Source organism: Protopterus annectens, chromosome 8.part1 (assembly GCF_019279795.1).
Source record: "Protopterus annectens isolate FY-2018-M chromosome 8.part1, PAN1.0, whole genome shotgun sequence".
NCBI lineage: Eukaryota > Metazoa > Chordata > Ceratodontiformes > Protopteridae > Protopterus > Protopterus annectens.
In genome coordinates this window covers 356,064,579-356,092,001 of record NC_056742.1, presented here as the reverse complement: position 1 = coordinate 356,092,001, position 27,423 = coordinate 356,064,579, and the positions used below count along the sequence as shown (strand labels likewise).

Sequence of the window (27,423 nt, the reverse complement as noted above, 5' to 3'; positions counted from 1 at the left end):
AAGTTGTCACCATATGGAGGATAATAGTTGTAGTCTGTCAACTCTCAGTGGGCACCTCATCCCCAGTATACATTTTAACCAGACTGGATATGCTGTATGGCACTTATTACATTATTTTCAGTATTGTAATACTTGCACTATTTATATTCTTAGTGGATCCATGTTTAACGAGATTTTTAAAGGTGTAAATTGTATCATGTGATATTCATAATATTTATTTGGTTTCAAGACTGCTACCATATGATCAAGAATGACAAAGTGAATATTCTGAGGTATATTTGCAAGAACTCATGTCCCACATACCAGCTTCAGAACTTTATTACTCTAGGTGTTTCACAAATCGAGAGAAAAGTTACAGTTCCAACCCCCTCTCCTATCAGATTGATAATATAAAAACTTAGGATAGACCAAAACATCCCACATGAGGAGCACAGGAAAACTTTAATTAAACTTTAGAATAAATAGAGCATTGTTTTTTGTACTTGGGCAAATCAGTCTTAAGGTTTTTAGTGCCACCATTCAAATCTTGATTTTATGACAAGTTGCTCATTTGTCTTGTCAGTTTAACTATTTGACTATTTATGATCAATGTACTGTGGTTCAGTAGGGTGCTGCCCGTCTGTTTTTAGTAGATTTCACTGCAGTGTATGGATGGTTATTGATAGTGCAATACAATAGATAAGAACCCTATATTTCCTTGTTGAATGTGATACAATAAACCATATGAAAAGTTGAAATTTGCTTATGTTCAACTGAATGTAAATAAAAAGCTTTTAGCAAAGGTAAATAAGCAGAAAATATATAGCTTTCATTGTATACCCTATAAACATTGGTATCATTCATGGGATGTTCAGCAGCTCATTAAATATCATCTGTAGTACCCCAGCTTAATAACCTGGTTTTAATTTTTTTGTATACATTTTCACTCTGCCTGATGTCCATCAAGCCTCTCCCAAGAGAGAGAAAGAGAAATCCCCAGATTGAGTTGGGTGATAGCTAGCTGGTGTTGGGGGGGGGTGCTCATACAGGTAGACATCAGGGTTAATTGTGCCCTCACTGGCTTCCTGACTGTGAGGGATTTTTTTTGTAAGTGGCCTAACCCCTCCCCTGGTGTTGATGTGAGCACTTGCGTTGCCATAAGGAAGGTCTAGGTCCTTTTGTACGTGCATAAATGCTCCTCCACATGCAACAGGGTTTACCTTTACCAGCATGGATGGTCATGCCCACATCCTACATGCATTTGCTCCCAGCTTCCTGAAATGCTTACACCTTCCAGCTGTGGTACCCAGTGGAGATTGCCATCCGCTCTGCCTGGGGGGGGGGGCATGCACATCCTCCTTGCCTGCACTAGCAAGCAACCAAGATGCTATTCTAAGAAGGAATGTGCCTAACAGAGCAATAAGTCCCTCATTAGTATAAACAAGCGAATCATGGAACTAGTAAAGTCTCTGAAAGCTGAGGAAAAATAGCCCCCAAAGCAAAGGATAACCATAAGGCATTCTTTAGTTTTGTCCAGAATTTTAAGAACAACATCTAACAATGTATGGAGCTAGTTATAGAAGGCATGTCCTATACTCTGTTAGCAGATGTAGCAAATCAGCTGGGCTGATAAATTTAGCAAAAACTTCACTTCTCCATCAGCCTCAGTTCTACCCCAAGAAATGCTCTTTACTACTCTTCTACCAATTATTGCTAATGAATAGATAGCCCTAGTGCTCTCTAAAGATAAAAACACAGCATCTGTGGGGTCCAACAATATACCAGGTTGCCTGTTAAATAATTTAAATCAGGACCAATAGGAACTTTATTTTAACTACAGTCTCTGGGCCAGCTTTTTCCCAATAGAGTGGAGAATGGCTACTGTCATCATTTTGCATAAGGGAGGACCACCAACTGACCTAGGAAACTACAGACCTATAAGCTTGACTAACCTTGTTTGTAAGGCCTTGGAAAGAATAATCATGGACCTGATAAATAAAGACATAAGAAACCTGCAAACACTGGACCCAACCAAGTTTGGCTTCATCGAGGGCATGTCATGCCTAGTAAATCTGGTGGACTTCTTTAAGAAAATCACCAAGGCCTTGGATGAAGGCAGTCAGTGCACTACCACCTACTTTGACCCGGCCAATGCATTTAACACAATTCCCCAGCCAGTTTGTTCAAGGATATAGGACACATTGTCAAAGTGGGTGATTCAAGTTCCATCAAGAAGCCAGTTATTAGTGGTGTGCCACAGGGCTTAGTGCTGGGGCCACTCCTGTTCAGAATTTACTTCTCATACACCAAAGCTCAAGGGGAAGGTCTCTGGATGTCAAAGTCTGCAGACATCTGCAAGCTGTGGAAAATCACTGAATCCCACAGCAATGTAGATATATCCTTCAGGAGGGTCTAAATCAGGTAAACAGTTGCTGTCTGAACCATGGCCTGAAACTAAATATGAATAAATGCATTATCGTACCCTTTGCGAAATCAAATACCCCTGCTAACTACAACATTAACATGCCCTTCGATGTAGCTTCGGAGGTAAGGGATCTTGGTAGACAGGTGGATAGCAGCCTGAGCTTTGACCTTCATGTGTCCACAGTGGTGAGGAAATAATTGTGTGTGGCACAAATTGTAAGCAAAGTTATGCCATCCAGACCCAGGGAGAGTATAGTCCCATTGTACATAGCCCTCATTAGACCACTAATTGAGTACAATGCATCATTCAGAATGTACTTGACTAGGCACCTACAACAGCTGGAGTGACCCCAGAGGTTTCTCACTAAGAAAATACAGGGTGTTAACAATATGTCCTGTGAGGATAGACTGAAAGCCCTTTCTCTTTACTCTATCAACTATTAAGGGTTGACCTTTGCCTGACCAACAAGGCACTCACAAATCCAGCCTTGCTGGAGCTACTACATATCTGCAAGACAAACAAGCCCTCCTATTTTGTCTACCTGTAAGCTCAGTACACTGTTATAGACTGCATAACAAGAGTCTTTGACTATCCACTAAGTAGTGATAGGACTTTTCAGTTGTTAAAACCTTGTTTGTCCAGAGATGTTAAAGCAGTGTTGAGCACAGTTCTTCAAGTGATACGTGCATCTCCAAGCTGTTAGTGATGCCATATAACTTGTATAATTCAGTGTACATGCAGATTGCTCTAACTCGGGTCTCCACCTGTGACAGCCGTGCCCCTAGTGTCATCTCCCACCCTTCTCTCAGAATTGAAGAGCAGGCTAGTGGCTTTTCATCCCAAACCTCACCTGTTGCCTCTCACTGTCTAGATGGGAGATTGCTGATGAAACTCTGGTTAGTTCATAGGTTCATAGGTTTGTACTAGGCTATCAAATGCCATGGTCTTTATAAGCCTAACCATACAACCCAACTCTAGTAAACTGGACACCTGTATAGTGGGGATATGTTAATGAGGTAGATAAGGTAGATGTGTGTGTGTGTGTGTGTGTGTGTGTGTGTGTGTGTGTGTGTGTTAGTTTGGGATTAGTTAACTTGCTGTTTGGCTCACTCCATCAGAGGTATGGGAGTCAGACTCTGGGTGCATTTACAATTTCCCATCCAGTGGTCAGTGTTTCCCTTGAAAAGGGTCAGGGATGAACTCTGCTTCATATGGATGGTGAGCCTGTTCCATAATGCAGGGGTCCTCTGAGATGCACATTGGTCTCTCCGGAATGTTTTATTTATGTTACAGGGAAAGTTTAGGTCCTTCGATCTAGTGTTCCTGGTGCTGTTAGTTCTGCAAATGTGAAAGAGGTCCAACAGAGCTACATATGAGGATACCTTATATGTCAGGCAAAGATCACCTCTCAGTAACCTGTTGAAGACTAAGCAATGAGATTGGGCCTTAAGGCAATCTATGTTGTACAGAGTATTCTTACCCTAGCTTCTCCTGATGAAATAACTTTGAGGGCATTCCAGCTGTTGCAGGTGCCTGGCTAGATATATGCCTAAGTGACCATTGCGTTCAATGAGTGATCTGATAACGGCTAGAGTGGTACTATGTTTCTTGGACCTGGATACCATACCCTTGATTATGAGTTAGGCAACACAGAATGATTTTATTGCTGTCTTATCTACATGTTGGTCGAAGGCCAAATTGCTATCAGCGTATTTTCCCAAATCCCTAACTATCAGGTCAGCTCTTGGTGGTGTTTTATCATTGATGTAATTAGGTAGGGTGGATGACATCCCAAAGGGTACTATAATGCATTTCTTCACGTTGAATTTTAATCCATGGCTCTGGCACCAGTCATTTGTTTGTCAGACCCTCTTGTAGGATGTTTGCGCTGTGGGAGAAATCTATGATGGCTTCTAATTTGCAGTCATCCATAAACTTGGTGAGCCAGAAGCCTTCAACATACTTGGTGCGCCAGAGGCCTTCAACAGGCCTAGTGTTGAAGTAGTCTGGAACAAGACAGACAACCCCCCCCATTCCAGCTGATCAGGTGCAACCAAAGCATTTTCATTTTTTTCTTCTTCTGATGGAACTGATAGGTACTACTTGTGCTGAGTGAGCACTGGTGTGCATTTCCTTGTGCATGTGCTAATGCTTTCAATTTGAGGGTGGATTGTTTATGGGCACAGTAACCCATTAAATACTCCCATGCATTCATTAGACATAGAAATACATTTATTTTTAGCTTCATTTTACAGTTGCCCTTCTTTCTTACCAAGTGCCGTACTAAGACAGATCTGTGTAGGAATCCAGGGCCATCTGAAGACCAGACAAAATTAGATATGCTTTTAATCACTTAATGGTGAGTCAGATACAAGATGCTTTTGATGTGTTGTCCATAAAATTTTTCACCCTTTCTCCATATAGATAGTGAAAAATAATTATCTGCCATAACATCTGTTTCTCTTTTTGTGGCTTGTAGATGCATATAGCTGTGGCAGTTTTAGGCATAAACCTACAACATGGGGAATGCATTGAATATTGCCTCTTTGTGCCATTTTCTGTTATTAACATTAAGTACATTTTTAATCTTACCTTTTGAAGTAAGACATGAGGAGAGATACAGAAAATGAAATGAAAACAAGCCATAATAATATTTCCCATTGTTATTTTCATGCAGTATACATGTTTTTTTTTTTTTTTTTTTAACATTTTTCATTTCACTCCAACACTGCACAAAATGCTCAGTTTCTGCGTTCCCCTAAACCTCACTCCTCTTGAACCTTATTTTGCAGGTATTGTTCCCACAAAACATTCAACAAATATCCTACACAGTAATGCAAAAAGGCACATTTAACAGTCAGCTTTCTTGTCTTTATTCATCTTCTTTTACTCTGCTGTTGTAGGATTTTGGTTTCCATTTTCTGTTCTGAATCATTCTGTAATTACCTCTTGCAGTGTTCTATAGATTGTGTTGCTTCAAAAATCCAAACCTGCACTTAATGCATTGCTTTATGTGCTTTTAAGAAGGCATTTCCCCATATTTTGCCATGCAACCTCTTAATTATTTTCGGATTCTTTTTTGGTTCTTGTTGTTTCCATTCATTTAATGTTTTTTCATCTTGAGTCACCTAGCCTTCATTGCAGGAATAATATAAAAATAGGATCTGAAGTAGTTACTTCATTTGATCTGCAACCTGTGGGTAGTCGGATCCGACCTCGGATCCGAACCGGCAGCTTTCCAAGCTTCAAGATCCGAGCTCCTAGCTCCTCCCCCTACCCATAATCCCTTGCTACCAACCACATTACCTCAGATCGTTTTTTGCCGCGGCTAAAGACGGTTGCTTCTCTGTGAAGAGCTCCTAGCATTTGGTGAGATTGTTCCTTTTTTCGATAGATAACCTATACTCTTAAATATATTCTAGTCAAGTACGTGTGTTTGTTGTTTTAACTATCAAATCTTTCAACTCCTTGTAAAAAAAAAAAAAAAAACTCTTTCTCCTTAGTTTTAACTTGTCTCTCCCCCTCCCCCCCTTTAGTGTTTGGGTGTGTGTGTGAGAGGATAATGGCTGAATCTAAAGCTATTTTTTTGAAGTGTACTGAGTGTGGCCACAAGCTTTCCCCAGCTGATGGCCACACTCAGTGCGTTTTATGTCTGGGGGCAGCACATTTGTCGGAGGCCTGCCAGATCTGTGCGGCCTTCAACCCTCGGGCACTTAGGGACAGGAAGAACAAGCTGATCCTGGCGGGAAAGCTCCCTCAGGAATCGGCTTCTTCTTCCTCTCCTAGCCGAGCCCAAGCTACTCCTGTAGCTTCGGCGCTGGCCACTCCGGTAGCTGTACCCGGGACTCAACCTCCCTTATCCGGTACTAGCTCTGTGGAGTCTGGGTCTTCTTCCCATAGGGAGAAGAAAAAACATAGAGAGAGGGAAAGTCATTCTTCTAAAAGACGGGCTGAGTCTCATCCCTCGGCTCCGCCTGAGAAGTTGCTGAAGTCCCCTGAGAGGGTCTCTGGATCCTTGTCCTCTCGGCTCCGTTCACCTTCTTTTTCTCTGGAGGAGGAGGATAGGTCTCCCTCGAGGTCTTCGAGGCGGCCTTCCCGGCCTGCCTCAACTACCTCTTCACGGTCCACCAGAAGCATCTCCGAGGCAGACATGGATCGGATGATGCGAAGATTTTTGCAGACCCAGATGCAGATGGGGATGCTCTTGCCTCCCCCCCTTTGGGAGGGACTGCAGCCCCCATTTTTGCCCCAATCGCTCCTTCTATGACCCGTTTTCGGGTCTCAGAGTTGTCGGATCCAGGCCCTTTCGGATCCGGGGATACGTCAGCGCCGACAGGGTTAGTATCTTCGACGCCGACTATGCCTTCGAGCTTGTCGGATCCAAGCTCTCGGGGCCGAGGGTTGAGCATCGGATCCGAGGGAGTGGTTATGTCTTCGGCGCCGATTGGAACGGAGCACACCGCTACCTCGGATCCGATTGCTTTGGCTCCGACCCCGATCATCTCCTCGGAGCCGAGGAGGTTGCTTTCTCAGGCTGGTGATGGTGAATCTCCTTTGTCTTTTGAGGTGGTTGAGAGGGTACTATCGAGATCATCCAGGTCCCCGACCGGGCCTTCGGATCCACCCGTACCCCCACTGTATCAGGGTCTGTCTTCGATCATCCGTCCATCTGGACAGCCTGCCCAAAGCCTCCAGTTAGTCCCCAGGGAGGAACAACACCCGGTGGACGAGCCCTCTTCGGACAGTCCCGCCGAAGAGGTACCTCGAAAGCACCAGTGCAAAAGGAGGCACCTGGACTCCCCCGAATCCATTACCACGGATACGGATTTGGAGGATACGGAGGGTTCCCCAAGGTCACCCCCCGAAGATGTCTCATTTGGAGACATCATGGAAATGTTGCGTATAAGAGGGGGGTGGTCTGCCCAAAAACCCTCCCTGGACGAATCCGTATTAATGGAGGCCTTTGAGGCAGGCCCATCTACCTCCTGGGTGTCCCCCCCCAGCCGACCCCTTGGTGGACTTAATTACCACCAGGGCTTGGAAGGAGCCCGACACCGTGGAGCCTATCCCTAGACGCCCGGATAAGGTCCTCAGCCCTCCCTCGGATAGACCTTCTTGGTCGAAAGGCGCACCGGTTGATGCTATGTTGGTGGCGGCTGCCACTAAGAGAGAACTTGCCCAAGAAAGTTCTTCGGTCCATCCGCCGGACAAGGAGTCCCGAGCCTTGGACCGTATTGGGAAGTGGATGTTTGCTTCAGCAACCTTTGCCATAAGGTCGCTGAACTACATGGCACACACTATCCGGCTGCAACGTGACTTAATTAAGGAATACGCTGCAGCCCCTCCAGAGTCCATGTCTGTCTCGGACAAAAAGGTTTTTGAGACTCGAATGGCCACTCTAAAGTCCATCTCAAATACATCTATGCGACTTCTTTCCCATGCCACGGAAGGAGCCTCTAGAGCCAGCGGAGCGGGAGTAGTCTTATGAAGGCACTCCTGGCTCCGCCTCTGTGACTTCACGGATCCCTTCCAGGCATCCTTCGCGAACGCCCCTTACGATGGTTCGGCCTTATTTGGCTCAGCAGTTCGCGACACGCTTGTCCAAAGTGAGAAGGATGGGAAGACGCTGTCGGCCGTTGGAGTCCGCTTCTCTAGCCCCCAAAGATCCTTTTCTAGGAATCAGAGGGGGCAAAAGAAGCTGTGGTTTCATAAATCTCAGCAATCCCGTCCTGCTGCGGACAACTCATCTTCTAGAGGCAGAGGAGGACAAGGTGGACGCCGGCCCAGGGGCAGAGGGGGCCCGCGTAACATCGGGTCGAGAGAACCTTTCTCGGAGGGACCCGCGCAACAGCCCTGAGGGCTTGCCCGACTGTCCCTCTCTGGAGGCAGTCGGGGGGCGATTATCGGAGCACCGATCCAAGTGGGAGTCCATTACAAATGATCGATGGGTGCTCCGGATAATATCCATAGGTTACACGATACCGTTCTTGCACCTCCCCCCAAGCCCAAACATCTCCCCGATGTTCCACCCCATCAAAGGGAGTCCGCAACTTTAGAAATTTCGGAGTTGCTAAGAAAAAGAGCCATCCAGCCCGTCCCCCCAGATCAGTCCGGATCAGGTTATTACTCCAGGTTCTTCTTGGTGCCAAAGAAAACGGGGGACTCAGACCCATTCTAGACCTTTCGTCCCTGAACCTGTTCATACCCAAGGAAAAGTTCCGGATGATCACCCTCCAATCTATTCTCCCCCTTCTGCAGGAGAACGACTGCATGTGCTCGTTGGATCTCAAGGACCCATACTACCATATACTAATGGACAGATGGTCCAGGAGGTTCCTCCGCTTCCGGGTTGGAGCCAGTCATTATCAGTTCAGGGTTCTTCCATTTGGCCTAACCTCAGCCCCCAGAGTGTTTACCAAAGTCATGGCAGTGGTAGCAGCCCACCTGAGACTCCAGGGCATTCAGGTGTTCCCTTACCTAGACGACTGGCTCCTCACCGCCCCCAACAAGCATCTTCTGGTTACGGCGAGAGATTATGCCCTATCTCTGTTCAGTCAACTGGGCATTTCAGTCAATTTAAAGAAGTCCTGCCTATGCCCCACTCAAGCCCTAGAATTCATAGGGGCCAGGTTGGATACTCAAATCTCGAGTGGTTCTAACACCGGCCAGGATAAACAGTTTGTACCGCCAGGTTTTGAACATTCTTCAGAGCCCTGCCCCTCCAGCAGAATTAGTCCTGAGGGCGTTAGGATCTATGTCGGCGGCGATCGGCCTTTCTCTCCATGCCTGTCTGTGAATGCAAGTATTGCAGTGGACTCTCCAGGTCCAATGGTCTCTTTTGACCCATCCTTTGGACATGCCGATTCCCCTGAGCAGAGCATGCAGGGACTCCCTACTTTGGTGGTTACAAGCACGGGAACTCAAAGAAGGGAGACCCTTTGTGATTCCCCCAGTTGAAGCCACATTGACCACGGACGCTTCCTGCCTCGGGTGGGGTGGGCATTACACAGGCAAGTCAGTCCAAGGCACGTGGACTTCTCTAGAGACTGCATTGCATATCAATGTCTTAGAGATGAGGGCAGTGCTGTTGGTGTTGCAAGCTCTCCATCACCTTCTACCTCTGGGGACTATTGCAATCCAGATGGACAACATGTCCGTTGTCTGGTACATAAACAAACAGGGAGGGACCAGATCTTACCCCTGTGTCGAGAAGCCATGAGAGTGTGGGAATGGGCGATTTCCACCAACCGCTTTCTGATAGCAATGCACATTCCGGGACGGACCAACATATTAGCAGACAGCCTAAGTCAGGTATTTCTCAGCCCTTACGAGTGGTCTCTGAATCCCTCTGTCGCGAAACAGATATTCCTCAAATGGGGTCAGCCTCGCTGCGACCTTTTTGCCTCACCCCTAAACTCAAAATGCAGCGATTACTTCGCAATAGTTCCCCCCAAAGAGGAATCCCCCAGGGACGCCTTGGTTCATGCTTGGCCGCCCGGTCTTCTTTATGCATATCCTCCTCTTCCTCTGATGATGAAATTCATCCAGAAAGCCTGTCGGTTGGGGAGCAGAGTGATTCTCATTGCCCCATTCTGGCCTCGACAAGTCTGGTTCCCCTTTCTGCATTCTCACAGTGTGGCCCTCCCATGGATTCTGGATCCCAGACCAGACCTAATCTCGCATCCGACGAGATGCCACACTCCGAACCTGGTCAGCCTCAGGCTCACAGCCTGGCTGATCCAGTTCCATTAATGGCAAGGACTCCCGGTATCTCTTCCCTGCTTAAGGCTATTCTGGTGGCAGCTCATAAGCCATCCACCAGAAAACTCTACAATAGTAAATGGAAACGTTTTTCCATCTGGGCAAAGGATAAGGAATTAGATCCCTTTACGGTTCCTATTCCCACTATCCTGGACTTTCTATCCCTCCTTTTTAGGCAGGGAGCTAGTGCGTCCACCATTAAAGTCCAACTTGCAGCCATCTCTCATTATCATGTGGGGGATGGCATAAATTCTTTGGCGTCAGCTAAAATATGCAAAACATTCCTAAAAGGCGTGTTTCTCTTAAAGCCTCCCATTAAACCGGCTATGCCTCCATGGGTTCTTACCTTGGTCTTACAAGCTTTAACAGGACCACCTTTCGAACCGGCGGCCTCAGTGCCTTTAAAATTCTTATCTTGGAAGACAGCCTTCTTGGTAGCGATTACCTCTGCCAAGCGGGTATCAGAGTTACAAGCCTTGTGCATTAAGTATCCATACCTTATTTTTCACAAAGATAGGGTGGCCCTCAGGACTAATCCTTCTTTTCTACCTAAGGTAGCCACAGAGTCTAACATTAATCAATCTATTAACCTCCCTGTTTTCTTTCCTAGCTTCGAAAACAAAGGTGAATACACATTGCACAAATTGGATGTGCACAGACAACTACGTTTTTACTTGCATAGGACTAAAGATTTCCGCAAGTCAGACCAGTTGTTTGTTTCTTATGCTAAATCAGCCATGGGCAAACCAATTTCTAAGGTGACAGTAGCAAATTGGATTTCTCGATGTATCAGACAAGCATACATTTCAGTTGGGAGGTCAACTCCGGTTGTCGTTCGGGCACATTCTACCAGATCTGTGGCTACCTCAACAGCGTTTTGGTCTAGAGTTCCAGTAGACGATATCTGTTCAGCAGCTACCTGGTCCTCTTCCCATACATTCATTTCTCATTACAAGCTGGACATGGTCTCCAGAAGTAGGGCTTCCTTTGGCTCCGCGGTGCTTCGGAATATCCTTCCGTAGGGACCACCCAGGGCCTTTAGGTAAGCTGGGGACTCTGTCCCACAGGTTGCAGATCAAATGAAGTAACTACTTCAGATAAAGAAGTTATGTACTCACCATAACGTTCCATCTGAGTAGATACTTCATTTGTCTGCAACCGACCCCCCCCGCCATCCCCCGAACCTCGGTAAAGTATTGTCTTGTGGAGAATTTCTTCTCCGTCTTTAGCTTATAGGGCAAAATAACCGATCTGAGGTAATGTGGTTGGTAGCAAGGATTATGGGTAGGGGGGAGGAGCTAGGAGCTCGGATCTTGAAGCTTGGAAAGCTGCCGGTTGGGATACGAGGTCGGATCTGACTACCCACAGGTTGCAGACAAATGAAGTATCTACTCAGATGGAACGTTATGGTGAGTACATAACTTCTTTTTTTATGGGCTTTATTTACAGTCTTGATATAACTCTGGCTTACATTTCAGTTTTACTTATTATTAATACTAATTGATTCATTGGCATGATATTTTGTTCTCAGCTACTCCACTTCAGTCTGTGGTTTGACAAGTGGTACTTGTAACAGACAGACAGCTGAAGGAAGTGCATTTTGAGCAGCCAGTGGACTGTTGGATACTTTGCCATGACAGCACCTTCTAGCAGTAACTGGCAGGAAGTGTCACCATCTGTGTGCTTGTACCTGTCTGATCCAGTGTGATGCAGACACAACAAGAGGCACATATGCAGGTTTCAACAATGGCCTCCATGTCTTTGCTTGTGAGGTTCTTGGGGGTGGTTACATATTGGTAAAAATAACACTCCTATTGTACCTTGAAATGGATGTTGGTTCTGTCGTACTGTTACCTTTCAAAATCATTAAGAGGTTTACTTACCCGTAATAGACTTCATCAGACTGTAATGTGTGTGATAACACACTGAGGTATTGGAACAAATGGTAGAACATCAGGAGCAGAAGAATTCCATTGCTAGATGCATTAAAAATGTTCATCACTTGTTAACTGAGGCATAAATGAGAATTATTTTGTGTTCCTCTGTGTCAGGTGAGTATTTTACCTTTGAAATCAAGTGACACCACAAGAAAGTATGTCATTTTTCAACTAGATGGCTACATTTGCTGTTTTCACCACTAGACATGTGGACTTAATATTTTATTTTTCTTTGTTACAGCTTATTGTGTCTTGGATACTGTTGCAGATGGTAGGTGTTAAATAACAGGTTCAGTAAGTATGTTCTCCTTTTGTTTAGGCTCTTCTGCCTTCACTCTGTTTAAATCAGTCTTTAAGTTGAAGATGTGAAAAACTCAGTTTACTGGAAAATTGAACTTATGAAGTGTTAATGATGCTTTTGTATATGAGGAGTTTTTAAATGGAAAGTCCCTGCTGTGCAGTCAGAACTGACTTAAATGTGTTTATGCAGGATACTGTGACCATTTAAAGTTAAGAGAAATTGTTAACTTTGTCATTGTAGTTGTTTCCTGACTTCTCCCCTGCCTTCCTCTGTCATGCATTCCTCTGTCAGTAAAAGAAGTAATGCATTTAAAGGGAGGGATAGATCTGTGCCTTCTTAGATGTCCTTCAAGGATGCATCTGCAGTCATAACATATAGGTTGTCCTGCCTCAGGCAGCCCTTCGGTCGGCCGGATTCCAAAGTCTGGGTCTGGCCTCGGCTGATGTCGCACTTTCCCCAACGTCAGAGCATCTGGGGTATAAAAGCATCAGCCGACGCCATTTTCCTCAGTCTTTCTTGCCGCACGGTGCCTGAAGCAGAAGCTGTTCGCAAGTGCCGGTCGGTCAGATCCAGAGATTTCAGCTACCGAAGACTTCGAAAAAAGCTAAGTACCCTATTGGGGACTCTTTCTTGCCTCAGCCGATGTCAGACAAAGTAAATAATTGTTTAACTTGTGGGAAACAAATACCTCATAAGGATTTCCATTCTTACTGCCTTCCTTGCTTAGGCCCAGACCACGACGTATCGGCCTGTTTAGCCTGTGCCTCCTTCAACCGACGAACTCTTAGACATCGGTCGGAGTTTGCAGAGGAATTTTTTGGAGCCGCATTTGCTTATAAAATGCCGTCGGAGACTCCGACTTCGCATATGGTCAAAAAACGCAAGGAAAAGGACCGACATTCGCAGCCCACGGTTTCAGCTGAAGCCACGGCTAGGCCTACCGCGAGTGTCTCTGTTTCGGCCGAAACAGAGTCCTCGGAGATTCCTTCTTCCGAAACCATACTTCCGACCGCCGAGGCCCAAGAGGCCCCAGCTGAGTCGGCTTCTGAACTACCTACCGAAGCCAGTGGTCAGGATTTGTCTGACACCATACCTTTGGACATTTCTACCCCTGCACGTGGGGCTGCTAGGCCCCCAGCTTCTATGTCCATTAAGGCCTTTTCTAGGGCTAAAGCTGCCAAACTTTCAAAAGCTTTGCCTGCCAAATCTACACCCCAGAGGCCTTCCTCTAGTTCACAGATCCTCAGCCTTGCTGAGGACCTTATCTCCTTAATTAGGGGTTCACAACCTCACCCAGACAGGGCCTCTCAACCTCCTCCAGACAAAAGGCCCAGGACTGACCCCTCTGAACCCCTCTCCTCAGATGATTCCACGGATGGATCTGAGTTGTCAGACCACCAGGAAGGGCCTTACTCGCCTTATGAGGATTCAGATGCAGAGGAATCTATCCCTTCGGCCTCCCCTCCTGAGGAGTTTTCCTTTGGGGAGACTTTGCACTCCATGAGAGAGCACTTTCAATGGCAGGGTCAGGATTTCTCTGATTCTAGAAAAAGATTAAGGACCTTTTTGCATTTGCCTCAGTATAGGCCCTTAGCTATACCTCCTGTTCTAAATGTAATTGATGATGTGTACAATGATGTCAGTACAGCCCCTGATGCTCTTCCTCCAGCCCCTGCCAAACCTGACAGATATTACAGGGTCCCAGAATCTCATTTCCATCTGTATAAAGCCCATTCTGCAGACCCAAAAACTATTTCTCAGGGCCCTAAATGGGTTGCAGCCGCTACTGCCAAAAATCCCCTACCCTCTGATAGAGAGTCTAGAGCTTTAGAGAGATGGGGTAAGAAGGTGTATACATCTGCAACTCTTTCTGTCAGGGCATTAAACTGTCAATTCCATATGATACAGTATCAAGAGTATTTGTTAGATGAACTGAATAAGAAACTTTCTTCTCCTGAACCCCTAGACCATAAATCCCTTCAGGATTTGGTACATAACTCTCAACAGGTTAGTAATCATTTCTTAAAATGTGGCTATGATGCACTGGAGGCTTCATTTAGATCAGCTATGACTGGGGCAGTTATTCGTAGGCATGCCTGGCTGAAGGAGCAATCTTTGCCAGACCATGTCAAAGCTAAACTCCTCGATGCTCCAATGGAGAAACAAAATTTATTTGGCTCCCCTGCTCAGGAGATTCTAAAAAAGGTTGAAGAAAAAGCAAAATCTGTGCAAACAGTTAAAGATTTCCTGCAAATTCAACCACCGAGATTCAGCAGAAACTGGCCTACAAAGAATTGGTCCTTTCCAGACTCGGATAGAGCCCAGAGAGGCAGGAAAAGGCACCCTAGAGGCAGAGGTCAATCGAAGGGCTCCTACAGAGGCCGTCAGTGGCAGCCTGCCAACCAGAGTAGTGCAACAGCTACAACAACAACCACTACTACAGGACAGACTCAATGACTTGACTCTGATTCCGCCTACCAGGGATCAACTGGAAGCACCCTTGGGCAGAAAGCTGGCTTTATTCTCAAAAAACTGGCATTATATTACAAAGGATACATGGGCATTGCAAATAATAGACAAAGGATACAGGTTTCACTTCCACACTTTGCCAAAAAGAAGCGGAATGCCAAACCTTCCACCAAATCAGAAGGCAGAGGCTTTAAAACAAATCAGCAATTTACTTCAAATGGAAGCTATAGAAAAGGTACCATGCTCAGAACAAGGCCAAGGATTTTACTCCAGATTATTCCTTGTACCAAGAAAAGAAAATCAATGGAGGCCTATTCTCGACCTGTCCGCTCTCAACACTTATCTCATTGTGCCAAAATTCAAAATGCTGACCCTACAGCAACTTCTTCCCATGTTGGGCAAGGAGTCTTGGCTGGTGACTCTAGATCTCAAGGAGGCATACCTGTACGTCCCTATCCGACCAAGTTGCAGAAGACACCTCAGATTTCTTGCAGGATCAGGGCATTATCAATTCTTAGCATTGCCCTTTGGCTTATCTACTGCGCCCAGAGTATTCACGAAATGCCTGGCATCAGTAGTTGCACATTGCAGACTACAGGGAATTCAAATTTATCCATACCTGGACGACTGCCTGATACAAGCGGACAACAAGAAGAAATTGTTAAAGGACTTGGCCTATGCCATACACCTGTTACAGGCCTTGGGATACACAGTCAACATCCAAAAGTCAAGACTAGTACCATCCCAAAGGATCACCTTTTTGGGTGCAGATCTGGACACAAACACCCAAATGGCCTTTCTCACAGAAGAAAAGCAAAAACAACTTCCAGATTACTTCATGATTTTGACAAGACAAACTCAGCTTACTGCAAGGAAAATCCTGCAGGCCCTGGGTTACATGGCATCCTGCATAATTCTAATCCCACATGCCAGGCTACATATGAGGAAATTGCAATGGTACCTAAGGAGTGTATGGTCTCAACACAGTCACAGTTTAGAAAGCATGATACCAATCATTCCATGCCTTCAAAAGGAATTCCTGTGGTGGGCTCAGGCCTGCCAGTCCAACAGAGGGTTGCCTTTCAACAAACCAAAAACAAGGCAAACCATCACCACAGACGCCTCGGACCGAGGATGGGGAGCACACATGGAGGACAAATGCATCCAAGGCCTATGGCCTCAAGGACAGCTAAGCATGCACATAAACCAAAAGGAAATGCTGGCAGTGAGGCATGCAATCGAGGCATTCAAACCCTTCCTCCAACAAGGACATCTGTTAATAAGGACAGACAACACCACGGTCATGTGGTACATAAACAGGGGGGCACACATTCTTACCCGCTATGCCGGATGGCTATGAATCTGTGGGATCTATGCCTGAATCTCAGTATCCAACTACAGGCCCATTTCGTGCCAGGGAAAGAAAATGCACTGGCGGACAGCCTAAGCAGAACTACTACGGATGCACACAAATGGATGCTGCACCCAGACATCTTCAAGCTCATAACAAAGACATGGGGAATGCCGGAGATAGATCTGTTCGCCTCCCCACTCAACCATCAACTGAAGACATTCTGCTCAAGGACATAACACCTACAAGCTTGGAGGGTGGACTCTCTCTCTTTCAGCTGGAAAGCCCTAACAGTATATGCCTTCCCACCTCTCCCATTGATGCACAAGGTTCTACTGAAAATCAGGGAGGAACAGCCAAAAGTGATACTGATAGCTCTGGACTGGCCAAGGCAACACTGGTATCCACTATTGAGAAGCATGTCTCAGGCAAAATCATGGACTCTCCCCCTATGGCCTCTTTTTCTAACGCAGAACAATTTCAAGACCCTGCATCCCAACTTGAAAACATTGCAGCTAACTGCCTGGAAAATTCCTTAAATCCCAATCAAACTGTTTTATCTCAGAGGGTGAAGGACATTATCTTGGAGGCTCGCAGGCCTTCCACAAGGAAGACATACTCAGCTAAATGGAAGAGATTTCTCATTTGGAGCACATCAAAGGGCACAGATGTCACAGTGGCAAACCTAGCACATATCCTAGAATATTTAGCAGAATTGTTCCACAAAGGCCTGTCCTATTCTTCCATTAAGATTCATGCTTCAGCAATCTCAGCAGAATACAATGTGGATCCACCTATCTTCTCACACCCTCTCCTCAGACAATTTCTGAGAGGGATCAAAAATGTTAAACCTCCAATAAGACCCCCTCTACCTGCCTGGGATCTCAACTTTGTGCTGGAAAAACTGACACTACCTCCTTTTGAACCAGCAGCATCAGCGGACCTACAGTTTCTATCTTGGAAAACTGCATTCCTTCTGGAAATCACTTCAGCAAGAAGAGTATCTGAGTTACAAGCATTAATGGCAGTGCAGCCTTTTCTTATTTTCCACCAGGACAGTGTCACTAAGAACCAATCCTACTTTTATGCCAAAGGTGGTATCTAGGGTATCCTTGAACCAAGCTATTCACTTGCCTACGTTCTTCCCAAATCCACAGAATAAAGGGGAAAAACTTATGCACACCCTGGATATACACAGACAACTATGCTACTACTTGGACAGAACAAAAACTAGCAGAAAATCTGACCAACTGTTTGTAGCATATGCAACTGGGGTGCAAGGAAGAGCAATTTCCAAACAGACAATATCAAAATGGATAGGAAATTGCATTCGCTTTTGCTACTCCTTTCATGGAAAGACAGTTCCTGAAAATATCAGGCCTCACTCCACAAGGGCCACGGCCACCACTACTGCCTTCCTACGGGGGGTGGCTACCAAGGACATTTTAGAAGCTGCTACTTGGACCTCCGTGCATACATTTGCCAAGCATTACAATCTACCTTTATACTCTAGATCCAGAGCAGGGTTTGCAACTGCAGTCCTGCAGGGGATCTTAACTACACCATCCTTTTCTTAGTACCTCCACCCCCAGATTGGCTATGGTATTCTACCCATATGTTATGACTGCAGATGCTTCCTTGAAGGACATAGTACAGTTCTGTACCTACCATAAATGTAGATGTCCGATAGGTATGCATCTGCCGTCAGGATTACCCTCCCTCCTTCCCCTCTGTGGTATTCCTAGGGTGCTTACCCCTCTTTTAGCTAGCTGGGGGAATATATTATGGTGTATTTTTTTGTTTATTCATGTATATAATTTGCAAATGTTTGGAACTTTTCAGCATTTATCCAAATTTAGCCTTCCTAGAGGGCACCTGGCATCTGGGGCAAGAAAAACTGAGGAAAATGGCGTCGGCTGATGCTTTTATACCCCAGACGCTCTGACGTCGGAGAAAGTGCGACATCAGCCGAGGCCAGACCCAGACTTTGGAATTCGGCCGACCGAAGGGCTGCCTGAGGCAGGACAACCCATATATTATGACTGCAGATGCATACCTATCGGACATCTACATTTATGGTAGGTACAAAACTGTACTTTGTTTCTTAGTACTGCATTGTTGACTTTTGCTGAGAGACAAAGTTGCTGAAAGTGTGTTAGCTTTTTACTAAATAAATTTAACTTTAGTATTTTCGACCTGATGATGTCGAGATGTCTAAACCTCTTGACTGTACATGTAACTTCCTTGTTTATCACCACTAAATTCCTTTTTCATTGAACTAATCTTAGTAGCTTTAACTCTTCCTTACTACTCTCGCTGTGTTTTTCTACTTATGCCCCTTTCTGTAATCTTCTAAAATGTTACTTTTTTCTTTTATATGTTGATTCTAACTTTTAGATATTTAAGTGCTATTAATTTGCAGTGATTGTTTGATTTGCTGTACTGCTCTCATATGTGTTTATTTTGTATGTTGCTTGTATCTATGTAATGTGCATTTTATTGTGAACTGTTATTACATGTCATCATTCATAGTATCATGAGATGTACAAGGCAAGTTTGACCAGAAGCCAAGAGCTGCTTGCCAATACCCATCAGGCTCCACCCACTACGTTTGGCAAGGAGGTTAGAACCTTTAAGTCCCAATTTAATTTAAGGGCACCCGTTCAACTGTGTAAGCTATGTTTCAAGGATGACAAGGAATCAGTATGACACTGTGTACACGGACTTCAGTCTCTCCCGTTAGTTTAGGTTGTTGTTACCAGAAATCCTAGTCTGAAATGTCTGCATTTTTTTCAAGTTTTTTTTAATGTACTGTCAGATGCGTGCTTAAGGAATCAGTAGTTTCTGTAATAGAGCTGATTGGGGCAGAGTATAGGGGAACAATGACTTCCTTGATTTTTGTCTTAATACCTTTGGTAATTAGTTAGAAAATGTAGCAGGATTTTCTAGCTACAGTCACTGTAGTCACTACAGTCAAAGAAAATGGAGCGATTAAATGCCCAAATAGATGATCACTGATTCGCATGTTAGTGAGATGTTTTCAGTACAGTAGGATGAACATTGTTCAGTGTTGACAGTCTAGTCATGGTTGTGCTTGAGAGGGTCTTTGGACAAGTGTGCCTAACAATTAACAAATGTAAAAATAGAATTAAAAAAAAAGAAAGTTTGCACTCTAGACAGGTTTACTGACATTGTTTTTTATAGAAATCATTAATGTGCAGCTGTATAACTGTTCTGTTAAACTTAGCTTAAACCCTTATTATATGAGGGATATCGACTGAATTGTTGGACTTCTTAAATTGTAACTACCTTGGCTTTGGATTTATTTCACTTGTATCATAGATAGGAAAAGGACTTTGCTCACATGCATACTTGTTAACCTTAATGAAGAATTAATGAGTGACCTGGAAAGAGAGCTTACTGAACTGGACAGTAAGATCTGTAATGACCGTTCATTTCCAGGGCACAGTCAGAATACTGGGCAGTTTTCATGTAATTAAATAGATTTAGTTGTACCTTTAAAAATAAAAAAAAAATAAAAAAAGATTCATAGAAAGTGAGAGAATACATTGAGATTAAGGCATATCCTGCATTAGAATCCACCTGCAGGAATATGACTAATCACAACAACTTTGATGACCTAGTTTTTTTTTTCTTTCTTTTTTTCAAGTAAAATGACAAAAACATTTTTTGAGTTCAAGACAAAAAAAGCCCAAGAACCTCTGCGATCAGCATGACTGGTCAAAAATGGACAGAATTAGTGTCAGATTGGTCCAATGTTTCACCAATCAGTGAACACAGAGGCAATTTGTCTGTAGGGCAGCAAGAACAAATGAGCATATACAGCAGAGGGGTCAAGAATGGAATGCCATTATCAACCCAAGGAAGAGGCATGAGAGAGGGAGTATGAACTGGGTTGGTGGACTTCAGCTACCTTGGCTCTGGACTGTCTTACTTGCACCATAGATAGTAAAAGGAGTTTGTTCAGGATATGGCAAGTAAGGGTACTGTGGTCTGTCATTGCATTCACTGGAAGTTTTTATAGTCTACATTTTTTTTTAACTGGCATGAAAAGATTTTCCTCTGTGGTGTCTTCACTGACCTGAAAAATATCACAGAACATCCTTTATTATTTTTCTGTCCTCTAAAATGAGAGTAAATTGCAACCCATATAATCAGTATAGCGAACTTGATTACTTACTTTACTTTCTCCAGTAATGACAAGTAGTTGAAGTAACAGGGAATCAGTCTTCTCTTTTGTATATTGGCTTTCATCAGTATCAGTTACTGTAGCATCAAATTCATATAGGTGGGTAATGCTGCTATTACATGGAAACACAGCTTAGGGTGGTGTGCTGCTAAAAACCTCTGTCCATAAGTGTATCAGATGCACATGCACACTCATTCACCACTAAATGCAGAGTTTCAACATCCCCCTGCCTATATATCAGTGTCCATGAGTACACATATTATCATGTGTGAATATTAATAAAGGTTAATTTATAATTGAAGATGTAGCATGTTAATAGGGAGAGGCATCAACATTGCTGCTACATGAATATTCATTAATTACAACGGAGATGTAGTGCAGTGTAGTTAAAATGCATGCCATGTGACTGTAGGAATTTAGCTTATTAAAATAATGTAAATATATAAAAAAGTGTATTTGGTTTATTATAATATGGAAAATATGGATATGTATTTAACAGTGGAAGTGTGAAACGATGTTCATAAGGGAATATAAACTAATTTATAACAACCACAACTATTTCTTGGGAATCAAAGCTCCAGTTTTGAAAATTATGTCATTTCAAAAGAAAGAAAGAATCCATTTGTCTGCTTCTCTACAGCCATTGGGACAAAAGCGTATGGACCATGTCTAGATAAAAGTATGGGAAACAGGACACTAGTGTGAGAAACTCCAAAACACAGCAAAATTTATTTATTGTAATGAAAAAGGTCACACATTATCCCTCTGCACAAAGGAGAAAATTCAAGAGACATGAATAACTTTAGATCTATAGCAGACTTATCTCCCCTCACCAAAATACTTGAAAAATGTATTGAAAAACAATTGCTAGACTATCTCTTGTAGGAAGAACTCCTATCCCCTACAATACATGGCTTCGTTCTTTCCCATATTACTAACACTGCCCTTCTAACCTATATGGGTATTGTCAATAAAGCTAGAAATAATAGCAAACTAGTCTCTTAATTCTAAACTTGTCTAAAGCCTTCAACACAGTTTGTCACAGCAAACGTCTTAAAATGTCCTCACTAAGTTTCTCTCAGACCACCCTTCTGTGGTTCAAAGGCTACCTGTCCAATATCAGTAAAATGGCACTCTACTCTCTCTCACTTTACCTCCCAGTCACCACTGGTGTACCACAAGGCTCTATCCTTGGTCCCCTCCTCTCTATCATTTTCATCAACACACACTATACTTTCACACAACAGGCCACCCTAATACAATAGACAGATTATTCTACTCTCACTTGCACATCTGACAAAGTGGTACACCTCCAAAAAATTATCCAGGAAGCAGCCATTGAAGCATGGCTTTGTAACTCATGCCTTATGCTCAGCACAAAAAAGGACAAATTATTACTTTTTTTCCCCTAAACACTCTCATAAAAAATACATTTAAAGTCCACTCTCTTGATAATACAACCATTTAAGTCACTTCTCATAACCAACTGTTTGGGGTGATAGTAGATGATAATCTTACATTTGAGCTGCATTATACAAAATTGCCTAAGAAAAACTCATCAAAAACTAGGGATGCTTTACAGAACCAAAAACTTCCTCACCAATGCAACTAAAACTACACTTGCCACTACATATCTCCTCCCCACTCATCTTTATGGTGCTCCCATCTTTGCTAACTTCCAGGCTTCACAAAAATTGAAACCTGAACAAAGCTATAACAAAGTTGCTAAATTTGCAGCACGTACCCCTTTCAGAACCCACCACTGTATAGCACTGAAAAGCCTAAATTGGTTAGAACTGCCACATTAGCTAACATAGACACAATTTCTTACCACCTATAAAATTATCCAGCATACGTCTGGCTGTCCCGCACTAAAAACATTTAGTACAACTATGTTCCCAGTTGGTCATTGTGATCCAGTTACCAAAAACACCTGTCTACAAACCTAGCAAATCTGCTGGTCATTGTCTATACTCGTACAAGGTTGCTAAGGCCTGGAACTCCTTTCCTGTATCCATCAAGTCTGTACCCAGCCTCCCATCTTCCAACCACTCTGAAAGCCTTCCTAGCTAAACTGAAACTCTGTTCTTATTCAAAACCAGGATAACCTGTATCCCTAAATGTGAACAAGTACCTTTTAATTCATTAGACCTCCTTACTCTCCCTTCTTCACTTACTTCCTTACTGCTGTCTAATTCTCTTCTCTGACTTATTCTCTAAATATACCATAAGCCTGTTTTTCCCTCACTTTATATTACACTTCCTGTTTGCAGTACACTAACCTTTAATTTCTTTACAAAGTGTCTAAAATGCATCTAAATATTAAATGATCATATACCTTGTATCAATTCTTAACCGATGTTTTTATATTATGTGTAATTTGTTATTAATTAAACTGTAGATATTTTTGTTTTATTTTTGAAGATTGTTAAATTATTGATCTGATGTTAATCTTCGTGCATTCCTTACTGATGGTTGCCGGTTCCATCCTTGGAACCAAGTCTGCTGTTATACCAACCTCACACCAGCCAAGAAACTCTCGAGCTAAACCTTCACCCATAGTGCCCCTCTCCATATTACCCCAGGTCTCAGTTGCCGCATATAAAACAAGACGTGTCAGACCAGGCTCTCAGCTAAGTCAAATTTTTCTTGTCAAAAGTTTCTTAGTTTGTCACCTTCTTAAAACTGCAATTTTCTATTTTAATCACATATATTTTGTTTTTGTAATTTGTGTGTGCGCATCTCCCCTTTTCTACCAAAGTTGGTACTCTTTGTACTATCGCTGGTGCAAGTCTTTTCTTTTTACGCTCTGGGTACTTAACTTACCATTGCTGGTATTCTACTCCTTTCTATTTAAAAAAAAAACTTTAAATTTCATACTTCTATAACTTCCTGTCTCTCGTTTCTTTAGATTTTCCTGCCTGTTTTTTTGTTTGAATGTGTTTGATAAAAAAAGGTACCATGGGCTTCAAACACTGTGATCAGTGTAGTAGAAAAATGCCCAGTGTGTATAACCATGCTTCTTGTGTTTATTACTTAGGGGTCCCTCACCTTTCTGTGAAACCTCCTTGTGAGATCTGCAAAGGGTTCAGCTCCTGTACACTTGCGGAATGAAAAAATAAACTAATGTTAAAAGGATTTTGAAATCTCCTTTTGTGGAGGCAAGAGAGAACACAGAAAGAGGAGCAAAGCATTAACCTCCTTCTCATGACTCTGAAACTAAGCAATTGGAACTGAGACACAAAATCTTTAAATTGGCACCATCTTTGGCTCCGAGGCCTAAACCTCCTACCTCTGCACTGGCCATCGGTTCCAAGACAACAACCAGCTTTGGTGCCATCTTCTTCTTCGGCACCTATGACTACACCAACAATGGCACCAATAATTACTACAACTACGGCACAACTCACCTTTCGGCATTAACAATAGTCATCCCAAAACCGGTCACTTCCCCCATCCCTGTACTTCATAATGGTTTTTCAGCCTTGGTGCTGAAAGGTGAAATAACCACCCTGGACCAGATATTCCCCCTTGGTGGATCCATTTGTTGGCCAGCAGTATGGCCCTTTCTTAGAGCTCCCCACTTCACCTTCGGGGATGTCTGCGCCATCCTCCAAGAGTCTTTCAGAACTGGAAGTAGTGAGGCTCATGGATCAACTGTTGGCAGCTAAAGGAATATCTGCACCATCCAAACCCTCTCTCTCACTTGGAGCCGAAGGATTTTATCCAAGGACTCCACAATATTTTCCTCCTTCAGCCTCCTTGCAGGTTTTCAGAGCACTTGTCACCGATGCCAAACCCAGTTCCAGCTTCTTTACTGGTGGTAGATCTTACCACAATACCAAAGCCTACCCTTTGGCCTTCGTCTCTCCCTCTGCCAGACCTTCCTCAGGACCGAGACTGTTCTGTCGGCACCGTGTTCCCTGGCATGGCATCTCCTTTTCTCAAGTCTGCCACGGTTCCAGTCATCTTGACAAAGCTGTCTCCTCCTGTGGCTCCCTCCATGGCAGTGGGTTCTTCGGAGCAGGGTGTGACCCTAGTCCTGAGGTTATCTTTCTCAGTTCTGGGCTCCTACCCCTCTTTGGGAGGACCTGCTTTCTAGGTGATGGGCCTATGCAGCCCCTGAGTTGGTCCCCTCAGCGTCGGAGACCCATCATCTTCTGTCCTCTGATCTGGACTTGACATTGCCCACTACTCATGGACACCGGGGCTTGGGAACCTCAAGACATCCTTCAGCAAGGTTCCCCCTCTGCAGAATCCTCCTCGGATGCTCCCGTCGAAGAGGTTCCTTGCAAGAGGAAGCACGTGAATTTCCCCTCTTGCAAGCTTTCTGAGCCCGACCCTCTACCTCCTGGGTGACCCTGCCTGCAAATGAACTCGTACAGCTCACTGTGCGTGGAATAGTCCTGATACCATTGAACCTATCCCCCGGGGACCAGACAAAATTCTTTCATCCCCTAAGAATAACCCTCACTGGACCAAGGGCCTTTCAGTGGATGCTATTGTTGTGGTGGCAGCCACTAAAAAACAGCTTGCCGAGGAGAGCACTACTGCCCATCCCCCCCAAACAGGGAGTCTCAGGTGATAGGAAAGGAAGGGAAGCAGGTGTATTCTTCAACGACCTTTGCCATCAGTTCCTGAATTTCCTGGCACATTTTACTCAGCTTCAGAGAGACCTGATTACTGAACTCTCAGAAACCCTGGCAGGAGCAGTGTCTGATGAGATACAGGACAAAGCTGCCTCGCAGCTTGCAACCCTGAAATCCATCTCTAATTCATCCGTGAGGTTGATTTCGCACTTTGCCAAAGGGGAGTCTAGGTCGTTGTTACAAGACATCACACATGGATGCTTCTGTGTGATTTCGCAGACTCTTTTAAGTCTTCCTTCCTTAAGGCCCCTGTAGACCTCATCTCTCTTTGGCCCAAAGATGAAAGACATTTTAGCCAGGTGTGAAAAGTATGGTAAGTCCTTGTCTGCCATGGGCGTACATTTTTCCACACCCCCACGATCCTATTCCAGGAATCAGAGGAGTGGAAAGATGTGGTACAAGCAAGCACAAGGTTCTTTCCATGACGCACGTGGTGAGTTTTCCCCCTGGGGTAGAGGGGGGGGACTCAACTGAGAAGGGGGTCCACTTAACCAGGAATCCAGAAATTCTTTCTCTGGACAGTCCTACCAGCACTCCTGAAGAGTGGCCAGATTGCTTACCTCTGGAAACAGTCGGGGGTCATTTTTCTCTGCACCACCTTGCCTGGCAAAAAATAACCTCAGACTCTTGGGTGCAGATGATAATTACCAGAGGTTATCTCATTCCCTTCAACTTTTTCCCAAAGCCTTTAAGGCAGACTCCCGACATACCACCCAGTCAAAAGGAATCAGCAGCTCTGGAAATCCAAAAGCTGCTTCAAAAAAAGAGTAATCTAAACAGTCCCTCTGGACGAAATAGAATATGTTTTTTACTCAAGGTTCTTTTTAGTGCCAAAAGAAATCTGGGTTGGAGGCCAATTCTGGACCTCAGCATACTAAACAAATTTGTCCAACTAGAGAAATTCCAGATGGTCATGGGACAGTCTATACTTTCCTTCCTGGGCAAAGATGATTGGATGTGCTCTATAGATCTTCAGGATGCATATTACCACTTAAAAATGGACAAGCGCTCCAGAAGATTTCTCCGCTTCTGGCTGGGAGCGAATCACTACCAATTCTGAGCACTGTCCTTTGGCATCTCCACAGACCCTAGAGTGTTCAAATGCATGGCAGTGGTAACAGCTCACTTGAGACTGCAAGGATTCTGGGTATTTCCATATCTAAACGATTGGTTCCTCACAGCCCCAACCAAGCATCTACTAGTCTCGGGGATTCATTTTGCCCTATGTCTCTTGAAACATATAGGGATAACAGTCAACAAGGACAAATGCAAACTAATCCCTTCTCAAAGACTGGAGTAAATAGGGGCAGAATTCGATACCCAGTCTTGTCTAGTCTACTACCCTCTTCACAGTATACAGAGACTCATATCGCAACTCCGAGTGATAGTTAAGACAAAGTGCCAGTTCAAGCAATCCTTCAACTACTAGGGTCCATGGCAGCATCTATAATGATAGTCCCACTGCCAAGACTGCATATGAGGCTTGTTCAGTGGCTTTTGCTAACACAGTGGTCCCCTTTGAATCTCCCCTTAACATTTCAGATCAGGATAACAAATCGCTGCAAACAAGACTTGTTGGTGGATGATGCCTGAAGAGAACCTATGGAGTCAACCTTTCTCCCCTTCTCAGCCTAAAGCCATAGTGACCACAGATGCCTCCCTGATCAGGTGGGGGTGCATTACCAGGGAAAGACAGTCAGTCACTTGGTCATCTATAGAAGCCAATCAGCATGTTAGTGTTCTAGAACTGTGGGTGGTGCTTCTAGCATTGCAAGCATTTCAACCTGTTCTCCCTTCAGGAACAATTGCCATCCAGTCTGACAACATGTCAGTAGTCTGGAACATTATCAAACAAGGCGGAACCAAGTCCTACCCATTGTGGCAAGAGGACATGAGAATTTGGCAATGGGCGATTGCTTCCACCCACTTTCTGATAGAAATGCACATTCCTGGGAAGTCCAAAGTGATTTGCAGATCCATTCTCCTGCCTCACGAGTGATCCCTCAATCCTGTAATAGCGAAGAAGATTTTCAGTTGCTGGGGCCAGCCTTGCTGTGATCTATTCGCATCCTCCTCAAACCACAAATGCAGCAGCTACTTTGCCGTAATCCCTTCGAGGGACAGTCTTGTACATGATTGGCCCACGGGACTTCTTTATCCTACCCACCAAATACCACTGATTCCCCAGGCCCATCAGTTGAGAAGCAGAGTGATCCTCATTGCTCCCTACTGGACACAACAAATTTGGTTCCCCTTCCTTCGGCCTCACCTACTACAGCAACCTTGGATTCTGGATCCAACTCTGGAACTACTGTCCCATTCACAGGGATTGACATATCTG

At 44.3% G+C, this 27,423-nt stretch overlaps 1 protein-coding gene across 1 annotated transcript in view; it reads left to right on the top strand.

Annotated features, from left to right (window-relative positions):
* WDR59 (WD repeat domain 59) overlaps window positions 1-27,423 on the top strand; it is a 1,485,413-nt gene that overhangs the window by 585,078 nt on the left and 872,912 nt on the right. The window contains exon 11 of the mRNA XM_044081604.1: window positions 12,344-12,373. Within this exon, the coding sequence (XP_043937539.1) occupies window positions 12,344-12,373 (30 nt within the window). The remainder of the gene's footprint in view (window positions 1-12,343; window positions 12,374-27,423) is intronic.